This window comes from Pteropus medius, unplaced genomic scaffold (genome assembly GCF_902729225.1).
Source record: "Pteropus medius unplaced genomic scaffold, Ma_sr-lr_union100, whole genome shotgun sequence".
NCBI lineage: Eukaryota > Metazoa > Chordata > Mammalia > Chiroptera > Pteropodidae > Pteropus > Pteropus medius.
This window is the reverse complement of record NW_024349800.1, coordinates 63,746,529-63,758,743: the sequence shown is the minus strand read 5'-3', so window position 1 is coordinate 63,758,743 and position 12,215 is coordinate 63,746,529. Positions and strand designations below refer to the sequence as shown.

General features: G+C 41.5%; 1 protein-coding gene across 2 annotated transcripts in view; it reads right to left on the bottom strand.

Annotated features, from left to right (window-relative positions):
* Positions 1-11,963, bottom strand: part of TTC12 (tetratricopeptide repeat domain 12) — a 43,186-nt gene extending 31,223 nt beyond the window's left edge. The window contains exons 1-6 of one of the 2 annotated variants that reach the window (XM_039887929.1): positions 11,913-11,963; positions 10,330-10,402; positions 3,786-3,949; positions 3,202-3,223; positions 2,456-2,533; positions 1,577-1,698 (exon numbers count right to left, since the gene is read on the bottom strand). In XM_039887929.1, coding sequence (XP_039743863.1) covers positions 1,577-1,698; positions 2,456-2,533; positions 3,202-3,223; positions 3,786-3,949; positions 10,330-10,387 — 444 coding nt within the window. In that variant the 5' untranslated portion in view covers positions 10,388-10,402; positions 11,913-11,963. The remainder of the gene's footprint in view (positions 1-1,576; positions 1,699-2,455; positions 2,534-3,201; positions 3,224-3,785; positions 3,950-10,329; positions 10,403-11,912) is intronic. The other variant, XM_039887930.1, reaches the window with a different exon arrangement.
* Between the last annotated feature and the right edge of the window lie 252 nt (positions 11,964-12,215).

Below are 12,215 nucleotides of genomic sequence, written 5' to 3'. Positions count from 1 at the left end.
CAACAGAAACTTAAATTACCTTAAATGGACTTATTGTGCTTCCAGTGTTACGTAACTTAACAAGGATTTATTGAACATCTGTTATGAGTATAGCGGCAGTTTTTGCCCTCAAAAAGTTTATGATTTTGTTAGGGGTATAAAATATACACTGTTAAATCAAACTCTGGCCATTTTATTTACCAGCTTGCTTCATGACAATTTTTTTTCTACAAATGGGACTACAGAAATGACATCTCAACTCTAGCCTGACTTAAACTGCTGAACGTGGGGTGGCTCCATAGTGTACTGGTTAGCACGTCTGCTTTACATGCAGAAGGTCCTGGGTTTGCACCCTAGGTAGAGCCATGGACCATAATCCAGGTGCACCTGGCCCCGGGTGCACCAGGCCCCCCGAGTGTGCTGGGGTGCCAGGCCCTGGGGGGGCGCCAGGTCCTGGGTGCATGCCCCGAATGTGTGGGAGGAGATGCCCCGCCTTCAGAGATCCAGTTCTTAAGGTGAAACAGCAACATCCATAGGTCAGGGGTAGAAGTGGCGGGCGGGCTGGGCTGAGGACTAAAGAGGGGAAAAAAATAAATAAAAAAAAAATAAACTGTTGAACTAATGAGGTTATACTGTGCTTGGATTTATCATTAAATCACTGTCATTTCTCAGACTATTTGGCCTCCTAATGTCCTGTTTCTAGCTTTCAATACTCTCCTTCAATGTACCACAGGAAGACGTTCTTAGTCTTGAGTTAAGGAAACTGGAGCTGATGAGGGCTCTTCTATAAATGACACAGCATCAAGTTCATCTTGCACAGGTTCTACTAACATATCCTGACCATCGGCTAATCATGTCATATGTTGAGGCCTAAGCAACTCAAGTACTTTTCAAAAGATAAGGTCACAGATAATTTTTTTTTTTTTTTTTTCAAATAAGAACTATCAACCTTACCTCTTCTTTAAGTAGCAGATGATAAACAAACGGTGATAGTTCTTACCTGGCATTGCGGGAAACCGAGCTCATCTGAGATACAAAACTAAGGTATTAGGGATTTGAGAAACTCCAAATTTCTGAGAAATTGACTCTAGGCCCATCAGCTATCTAGTCTACCCCAGTCACAGAATCTGAATCAAAGAGGGATTGATATAATGAAAAAGAATTAACAGGAGAGTAACCTTCAAAAGTTTAGACTACCATTAAAAAGGAAGCTGGGCAAATCCAGTGGGGCAGAATTCCAAGGTCTCACAGGTCATTTCGTTCCTCTAGTTTTCTCCTTTACACACATGGAAAAGTGTCTGGTTGCCATCAGTGTTGTGCTGGAGCAGACTTATACTACGGAGAGAACTGATTACGTGTAGCTCTTCCCAAAGTCATCCTTCAATTATTTTAAGTTGGTAGCTGACACTGGACCACGGTAAGAGTATTTACACCATGGACATTGGCAAATGCTCCCTCTACACCCCAACAAGAACAAACTGTTAAACATTTACCAACATACCATTGGCACCAATTAATCTCGCTTTCTCTGATTTCACAGGTTTAGTGGCTACCTTTCCCCGAGAAAACCCCATGGATACATTCTTGGCTCACTGACCTGGGCTCGGTTGGTGTACAGCACTTTCATGTCCTTCAGCTTCTCCAAACCCTCACTGTAGCACAGGATGGCCGTTTCATAATCGCCTCTAACAAATGCTTCATTTCCCTTTTCTTTTAGGGCTAAGAGAATAAGAGTCATACAGGTGAGCCCTCCCCACAAACTGGAAGATTCTTTCAGACTTTATTACCCCAATTTTCCAATTTCACATAGAAGGTCCCAGCTTCTATCAACCCAAAGGGGACCTGTCACTTGTTTCTCTCTGCAGGTATTGCGGGATCTGTTTCTTTAAGGATTTTTTTTCTCTAAATGCATCCCAAGTCTTCTAAGTAGCTTCTCCGAAAATGTAAATGTTTCTGCCTCAAGGCTCAGAAACACTCCAAACTTGCCACAAAGACCAAGTCTACACATTTCACGTTTCGTAAAAAAGGTCAAACAACTCATTTTCTAGCAAATATGGAATCATTCAGATCTGCAGCTCACACACCCCTGGTGGTATAAGATCGATGCGGAAAGCGTTCTTTTGTTATGTATGTCTCCCGCCACATACACCACCTCAACGCTTCTCAATCTTTGTTTTTCGTTTCATTTTTTCATTTTCACCTCTTCATCTATGCCTCAAGCTAGCCAGTGGTACCTCACTCCCATCTCAATCCCTACATTCCAAGTATTGTTTAGTGTTGGTCAGTCTGACCTGCTAAGTCCACCAAATGACTTAGTAAGATATTTGACTGTAGAGGCTGACTGATAGCTATGTCCTACTCCCTGCTTGTTGCAGCAGAGACAGAGGACAGACCACGATGGTTTCTGCTTGGTCAGGTCCCACTGCCTCAGGCCCCCCATGAACCCAGCTATAGAAAAGTGAAGACTGACAATTACCATCTGCTAAGACTCTGTTTTCTCTTCTTCTCTTGGCACGTTCCTTTGCATCCTTCTCCACAAATGCCAAGAAAGCCTCTGACAGCAGAGTCATTTCAAATATTGAAAAGAAAAATCCAAATACTATAATCAGTTTTTTAGCTCGAATTTAAAAGAAAGCTACTTTTAAGATTTAGAGCCATACTTCTCATACATATACATGTAGGCACATGCACACATACACACAAGCGCACACACACACACACACACACACACACACACACACACATTCTGAGGCAACTAAAATGACATCTTCTTAATTTGACATGGTAATCTGTGTGATGTATTATTATACATGATGGCTATGTCTGTGCTTCAAATATGAATTATGCCTTTTAAAAGAGTTTTTCTCTAAAAAAAAAAAAAGATTTTTTCCCTGAAGGCAGACTTTTTGTTCTGTTTAGCATAATGAATTTCTGAGCTGGGCAACAGAGAAACTATTTGGATTGCTCGAGCAGCTAAGAGTAAACTGGAAGATACAGAATAACTGGATTCAGTTTACAAAAGACTGGCCAGGAGAAAATAGAGAAAAACCTCTGCTAGCTGTTCCCTCTGACCACTAGGAACAGAACTGGGGGATCAGGAGGTTTTTGTTCATGGGTTATTTGTAAATGCAGAGGCTATAATTTAAGGGTCTGGAAGCTACAGTCAATAAACACTGTTCTTAAATAAATAACACACATTGGGAAGAGAGATGCTGTCCTTACCTGAGTTTATTTCATCTGCATTCTGTAGGGCACAGGTTATCATAAAAACAAAGAAACAAATTTCAAAAACCACTCTGATTTATAAGTATACAAACCAAGAAGGTATTAATTACACGTGGGGAGCAGAGTCATTTCCTCTCATCTCCAATACTGAAGGGCCCAAAATTCAGGGGACTTACTTTAAATCAGGAGATCTGATTATGGACACAACTGTCATAAAGCTAGGTCTGCAGAAACGAGGGTGACCAAATCAAGGGACCCCAGCTGTGGCTCTATGAGTTGGAAACATAAGTTAGTAGAGTATATTACCCTAACAGCTTAGATGTGGTCACAAGCTTAGGGGGTGGAGAAGCCAAATTTTCATTAAAACAAACCAAAAGGTTTGTTCAAAGATGACCCAGAAGGAGCAAGAAAAAAAAAATCAGTGTTTATATTTCCTTATAGAAAATAAATATAGTGAATCTAAAAAACAAGATTATTTCAGCCTCACCAGACAATTTGATATTAAACTACTATTTCCTCTGCTTCAATGCGGACCTCTTCACTGTATCTACTTATGTAACTCCACAATAGAAAAAGGAAACCTTAGTAAGAGCTTGCGGAGGACTGATCATGGTCTTGTTCAAGGTGGTCCTGCATCCATCCTCCTCTTGGTCTTCCTCTGTAAGTAGTAGTCTCTTTTCTGTCTTGAGGACAGCTTTCTCTTGAGCAACTGGGTCATCAGAATTCATGTCCTGGATTAAATTGGCTAAAGAAGAAATCAGATTGTAAATCATTCAAACGAGGTCTTCGAAAAGAAAGACTGTTCACTAGAAAGGATGGTGTAGAACATTTACAAGAACTCTCATTTTTCCAGCTTTATTGAGATATCGACATATAACACTGTGTAAGTGTAAGATATACAATGTGGTGATTTGATAAATATTGTGAAACGATTCCCACCATAAGATTAGTTAATATGTCCATCTCCTCGTATAATTACAACTTTTTTTGTGTGTGTGGTGAGAACATTTGAGATTACTCTCTTAGCAACTTTCAAGTATGTAATACAGTATTCTTAACTATAATCACCATGCTATACGTTAGATCTCCAGAACTTACTCATCTTATAACTAAAAGTTTATAGCCTTTAACCATCTCCCCATTTCTTAAAGAAGGTTCTGAAGAGAAAGCAAAAATTCAAGCAATTAGAACCAATGAGAAAAAATTAAGAACAGGATTTGTTTTGCCTGGAAAAAGCTGCAGAAAAATTTAATCACGGCCTTCAATCAAGGAAAATAATTTTAAGCCATTTATGTAATTCAACATCAATTTATGAAGAGCTTATTATAAGTTAGATATTATGCAGAATGCTATAGATAACAATGATGAATAAAAAAGGTTCTTACTTTTGAAGAGCTTATAATCTTGTGTGAGAGAGGAACAGGTAAATAAAGGCAGCTCTAAGATCACAAAACAACAGTCCTTAACCCTGTCCTTATCTGTCTTCACTTTACTGCCCACACGGCTTAAGATCCCACGGTTCATCACTTAGCCATCATCCCGCCCACATGCTGAACTCCCTTGCCCACCTACCTGCCAGACAAAACTCCAACTCTAATGAATCCAACTCTCACCTCACCTTTATTAGGGATGCTGAATACTGACAGAGAAGGATAGACGGATGCCTGGGGGAACTGGTCCTAACTCAACTGGACTCTCAGTGATGCTCAGCAATCCTACTTTGTTATCCTAGTACAATTCTGACACCAATTCCAATGTGGGTTTTTCCCTCCACACCACCAAACAATTCTCTGACACCAACTGGGTATCCCACAATTCAACTCGATTCTGACACTATCTACCTAGAGATAGCAACAGATCCCACAGGTTAAGGGCTCGGTCCTACAAGATTGTCCAGCCCCCTCACGCCCACACTTCAGGGGCCAACGGAAAGCCCAGGTTGTCACCTGTGCTTCTGACCAAATAGCTATAGATTGGAGGTTCCCACGACCTCCCCCTCTGGTTTGATTAATTTGCTAAAGGGGCTCACAAAACTCAGAGAAACGATTTACTTACTAGATTACCACTTCATTATAAAAATATATCTATAACTTGGGAACAGCCAGATTAAAGAGAGGCATAGGGCAAGGTGGGAAGGGGGTGCAGAGCTTCCATGCCCTCTCTGAGCGCTCCACCTTTCCCCAAATCTTCAGGTGTTCACCAACCCAAAAGCTCTCTGAATCCTGGCCTTTGGGTTTTTATGGAGGTGTCACTACATTGGCATGATTGATGAAATCACTGGCTACTAGGGATCAATTCAATCTCCAGCTCCTATTCCCTCTCCAGAGGGTGGGAATGAAAGTTCTAGCCCTCCAATCACACCCTTGGTTCCCTTGGCAACCAGCTCTCACCCTTAGGATCCTAGTCAGTCATTAACATAAACTGGGCTGTGATTGAAAGGGGTTTGCTATGAATATTGAGATACTTTGATCTGTTTTACCATTGAGAAAATCCCACAGGTTTTAGAAGCTCTGTGACAGGAACAGAGATGAAGAGCAAATATGTATTTCTTATTATAAATCATATCATACCTAGGCAAGTCATCCTATCATTCTCCCAGGGGTTTTAAAAAATTGTCTCCAAGCTAAACTTGACCATTTTAAACAGATGACCTTATTAATGAAGGAAAACACCATCAGAAAGGAATCCTTTTAACTATCTGTCATCAAAACCACAAATTGCCTGCATCTGCCTCCATCCTGTTTTCTACTACAAGGAAAAAGTTCTCCTCCCGCTATGTGAAGTTAATCCCTCATCCTGTGCTCACCATACCATCACCTTGTTTTGCATAAACTGGAGCCTTGTATCACCAATTAATGTTGCCATTTCCACAATATTTTCAACTTCTCCCATTTTCTCAGCTTCTTCCCATTGGTATTTATACATTTCAAATCTCTCCCAAGGTCCTATCTCCTCTTCTTTGCAACTAGCTTCTTAAAGACATTTTCCTGTTCCTATTTCTTCATTTCCCACTGACTCTTCAAGGTAATTTTTCACAACTTTCAGCTGTTGAATATTTGAAACAAAGAGAAAATAAGAAAGACATTTTGTTTCTACACCATTTGTAAGTTAACAAGCATTCTTCTTCAGCATGTTTTGATGGCTTATTATTTGTATTATTTAGCTTTTGCTGCACAACACTCCACCCCAAAACTCCATGCTTAAAACAACTATCTGTTATTTAGCTTTATTTGGTTCACTATTCTCTAGGTCAGCAATGTGGGCTGGGCTTAGCTGGCTAGGTCTTCTGGTTTCAGCAGGGGTCGTATATGTCCATGGCCAGCTGTCAATCAGCTAAGTGGCTCTTTTCTGAAAGTTGGTCGATTGTTGGCTCCAGCAATGGAAACAACTAAGAAAAGTATGTCTCGTCTTCTGGCAGGGGTTTCCAAGAGTGCATGAGAGCGAGCCCTATTGCCTTGTTGCACTTTTCAAGCTGCTTCTGCTTGTGTCATGTTTACAAACATCCTTTTGGCCAAAGCAAGTCACATGGCCAATCCAGATTCAAGAGACAGAGAAACAGACTCTACTCTTGATGGGAAGAAAGGAATTTGTGACTGTTTTTTGCAATCTACTAGAGTATTTGTATATGTATTTAATTATCTTAAATAAATGGTTTTGTAAAATGTGCATTCTTTCACAACCTATACATAATTCTAGCTCATCACTTTAATCACTGTATATGCCATAGTTAATCCATTCTTATTGATGGACATCCAGGTGTTTTTAAATTTTCTTTTTTTTTTTTTTGCTACATCAAATAAATGCTGAATTAAATATCTGTGTACATATTTCCTTGTGCACGTATGCGACATATTCTTCAAGCTATGGCTGTTATCACTTTTTACCCCTACAAGCAGTGTACAAGAGTTCCCATTCCTCCACATCCTTGCCAACACTTGCTATTGTCAAACTTTCAAACTGTTGTCACTCTAATGAATGGGAATGGTATCTCATTAATGTTTCCATCTACATTTCTATCTGAATTGCTTGCTCCCATTCTTGGCCAATTTTCTGTTGGGTTGTCTTTTTCTTATTATAATTTCTTTACATATTCTGAATTTGTTATACATATTTACAAACACCTTCTCTTTAGGCATGGTTTGTTTCTTCATCTGTTTTTATGAAACCTTTTGTTAAAGAGAATTTCTTTTTAATTCTAATGTGTTCAAATATTTTCCTTTATGATTTATGCCTTTTGGGTATTTCAAGATTACAAATATACCCTCTTGTGTTGTCTTCTAAAAGTTTCAAAGTTTTGTTTTTCTCATTAAGGTATTTAATTCACCTAGAGTTGATTTTTGCATAGGGCACCAGCACCATTTATTGAAGAGTCCCGGCCTTCTCCACTGATGTGCCTCATCCCTGTTACATGCACGAATCTGCTGTAGGCTCTTCGTTCCATTTAACTGGATTAAAAGACTTCTCCAGCACCAAAACTTCCATGTATAATTACTATTGGTTTATAATAAATCTTGAGCATCTGGTAGAAAGAGCTATACCACCTTCTTCTTTTTCTGCAAAATTGTCTTATTTTTAAAACTTATTTATTGATTCTTCTTAGCCCTTTGCTCTTCTGTGTGAACTCTGGAATCAGCTTGTTAAACTCTAAACAAAACACGTTTAAGATTTTTGACCAAAATTATTCTGAATTAGAGAATAATTTGAAGAGAATCTTGATCTTGGACTTCTTGCTTCCAGAACTGTGAGAAAATAAAGTTGTGTTGCTTAAGCCCCCTAGCTTGTGATAAGTTGTTAAGGCAGCCCAAACAGACTAATATACCTCCCTAAACTGAGTTAGGATCTCTTGCACTTCACAAGTCTCCCTTTGTACCATACATGACACTTTGTATCATACATTGTGAGTACCAGGTCTGGCTGTGATCCAGGCTCGTGGCTAGGGATAGGACTCCAGATTTAAAATGTTACATTAATGTAGTAGGGCCCCTGTTCCTAACTTATGTAAGTATGACTCAGCTTACTGTTTATTACCCATGTGAGGCAGAATGCCACTATTGTTCTCTGACATATATAAAGCCCACGTGGTCCTCTAGTGCAGAAGCACGCACTCCCCGCAATAAAGTTGGTGCTGCTGTTTCATTCTCATGTCGGCTCCTCTACGTTCTTTCAACTGGGCGTGTCATCACAGAAACCTCCCCTTCTTGATCACCTCGGAGCTGACATATTTGTTTAGGGTATGTTTTCCCCATTGGACTATAGATATCATGAAGGAAGGTAATTCTTGTTTATTGTTACTGTATTCTCCAGTGCTTAGCAATACTCAATACATAGCAAGAACCCAAGCAATGAATGTATAGTATCTATACGCATGTGGCTATATATACTTAATTATAAATGAAATAAAATTAGAAATTCAGTTCCTCAGTAGCGCTAGCCACATTTCAAATGCTCACTAGCCACATGTGGCTACTGGTTACTATTGTGGACAGTGCGGGCTATAGGACAGTTCCATCATCACAGAAAGTTCTATTTGGAAGTACCTGAAGGAACTTTGAGTATGAATGAAAGTTAGCCAGGGAAAGAAAGATGGGGAGGCACAGAGAACGACAAAAGCAATATGCAGAATATAAACCATCAGGGTCTGCTCAGGGATCTAAAATCATTTTGTTGCAGCTCAAGTGTGAGGTAGAGAGAGGAGCAAGGTAACGAGAGGTCATGGGAGGATTTCAGTCCTGATGAGAGCTTGAAAAGTATTGTGACTGCAGAGAGAATCCAAGCAGAGAAGTGTCTGGGTCAGATTTGCATTTTAGATACATTACTCTGCGGGGAGTGTACGCCTGGAGGCAGGAAAAACAATCAGAAGGTTGTTGAAATAGTCTGGGTTAAGAGAACCATAACAAAGGGAGGGTTGGGGAGGATGGAGCTGGAGAAAGAAGCCAAACTTGATGGCTGATTGAAAGTAGGGCTGAGAGATGGGAGGAGTCCAATGTAACTTGTAAATTTCTGGATAGTAGTACCACCTACTGAGACTAGAATGAAGGTGAAGGTAAGAAGCAGGTTTTGAGAGGAGGAAGACAGAAGGGGAAAGACATAACTCAATTTAGGACACATTAAGTTTGCAGTGTTTTATAGGATACAGTGGGTATGACAGCATAGAGGCTGAGACTCAGGAAAGAAGGCTGGGTGGCAGTTGAGACGTGAGGGTCATCAGCAGACAGGTGGTGTTAAAACCACGTGCTTGGACTAGAAGGCCTGAAGAAAAAGAGGAGCAGTGAGCCAAGGCCAGAACTCCACAAAACAACATTTAGGGGTAGGCAGAGGAGATGCCCATGACAAACACAAAGAACACATTATGGATGCATCATTTATCAAGTTACACAAACTATTTTTAAAATCATTTTATTCTTTGAATCCAGAGAATCCGCTGGAAGCAGCAATTTGATATATTTATTTAATATGTAAGGTTTATTTATTTGCTTATTTCTATCCTCGAACAAACTCCCTGAAGTCTGAACAGAAACTAACTGCTTTGGAATTTCTTGAATGTGTCTGTGGGATCAGAGTATATCCTTTGGGATCCCACTGTCTTAGTTAGGGGTCTTAGGAAGGGGTCTTTTTACCTAGAGAGAGACAGGGGTATGCCAACCATGAGCAATCAATGTAACTTCATTGATCCTGAGGGAAAGCCATTTGATTTTGCCTCTGCAGCCCAAAAACAGAAATGGCTCTATTCTAAACCAAGAAATCCCAGACTGATCAAGGGGGAGCCTGAGTGATCTCCTCAAGGGGAACAGCTAGGCTCATGGGCAATGGGGAAAGAGAAGCTCCTTTTGACCTGATTCTACATGGAAGGGGACAAAATATGATAAAGTCAAAATATGGCTGTCAGCCTGAATTCCAATAGAATGTTAACAGCTTCTCTGACATCAATTAACAGCCAGAAAATACTACCCCCAGGCTCTAATATTACTTGCTTCTCAGTACCCTTTTTGTTGAATTTCTATTACATTTTTTCTTAAGAGTCATAAACCTGTCAGGCAACCCAAGAACTAACTTAGAGTAATCATTTTTCTTTAGTCACTACAGCTCTCTAAAGTAGAATTTAATTTATGATTCACTGCTACTTACTGATTTCATCCACATCTTTAAGAAATTTCTGCAAGTCTTCCTCTTGATAGTCAGCCATTATAAACCAGAATCCCTGAGGGAAGCAGCATAAATGATGAAAATTAATAATAATGAAATACTAAACAGAATTTGTCAGGCTTATTAGCCTTCTAAGACTAAGAGCCAACTGGTTATTTAAGACGGATTTATGCTTATAAATGTTATGAATAAACAGCAGGATGATCTATTTCATATTGACTGCTGTTAGGGCCAGGGGACATTCATTATTTGTGGTGATTCCTCCAGAAAGCCACTCTGCAAAATGTTCCTGCAAAGCCAACATCAACCACTGTGATTTGGAGACTTGACAGAAAGGAGACCAGTAGGAGAGGAGTTGACAGGCTCCCCGAGATGGTAGAAGATGCTAATGCTTGACTTTGAGCAGAAGCTTGGACCTGGCAGTGTGACAGGTAACCAGAGATGGAACAATTTGCATCCAAATGTCCAAAATTGTTTAAAATATAGCCTTCTGGCTTGTTTCTGAGAAGTGAAAAGCTACAAATTGGCTGAAGGGATTAGAACTTGATGGCACCATGCACCAGCATCTCTTCTGTTCTGAGTACTTTAGATTTATTATCTCTCAGCTGTTTCTGAGTGAAAAGGCGTATGGTGTATGCACCCAGTGGTTCCCAAAGGCCCGTCAACAGACCATAAAGATCACCCCAAAACTTGTTAAATATACAGATTCCTCAGCCTTAGCGCTAGAGCTCCTCCGTCAGTAAACCTGAGATAGTACACAGAAATGTTTTAAACACTCTCCAGGTGATTCTGATTTACAGCTAGGTTTAGCAGTCGTGTAAGGCACCTGTACCTGGGAATTTGAAATCTGCCACAAACAAGCTGTGAGTTATCTGATCTGAGACTCCACCAATTACAAGCTGTGTGACCTCAAGCTAAAGTCACAACCTCTTAGGCCTCAGAGTCCTCATTCATTCTATGGAAACGGTAATTACAGACTGTGAAGGCTATCCTGGGGATTAATTTAAAGCTCCAGGCACCCTTATCTATAAAATGGGGGTGGGGTTGTGTGGCTTAAATAAATGATCGCTGGGGTTCTTTTCAGCTCTAATATTTTACACTTTCACGGAACTAGGGCCTTGTGGAGTGAGTTAACTTGCCCCAGGTTAGGACGGACAAAGGCTCAGAACCTCCACGGACAGGGGCCAACCCCTCTGCTCCCAGGGCAGGGGGCTAAGGGCAGTGAACCCACTACAGGATGAGGCCAGGCCAGGTGATGCCACGGTCATCCAGCGCTCGGAGTTTCACTCCGTGGCAGCAGCTCACCGCCTAGACGAGTGCTGTAGCCCGCGACGTGTTTGCCCCAGATGCCCCGCCCCGCCCCGCGCGAAGGGGCGGGGCCGACGGCGCCGTTGCCCCGCAACCGCTCCAAAGCGTTCACCAGCCGGTGCCCGCCATGGAGGTCCAAGCCCACAGCCGATACAGTTCCATCCACTGGGGCCCAAAACAACGTCCTCTGCTCGGCTCCGAGGGTCAGAGCAGAACCAGGTCCCAGGGTAGACCCCGAGCCACCCCGCTGCACTGACCTGACGCGCCCAGGGTAGGACAGGAAATGACGGCTGTGCGCGGCCGGTGACCGACTGGGCGGGGGCGGGGCCAGAGGCGTGGCGCCGCTTTCAGACCCTACTCTCGTGCTTTAGTTCCGGAGCGCGCAGCTAAGTTCTTGGAGTTTGGGTGGGGGATCCCCGATAGGGGCCCGGGAACCGGCAGGAAGCAGAAGAAACTCCTTGTGACTTGCGCAGGTCCCTAAATCAGCGCCAAGTTTTCGTCTCTTTTTCTTTTAAGGAGGGCAGGAGAGTGGGTGTCTCACTCTTATTAATACCATCCCT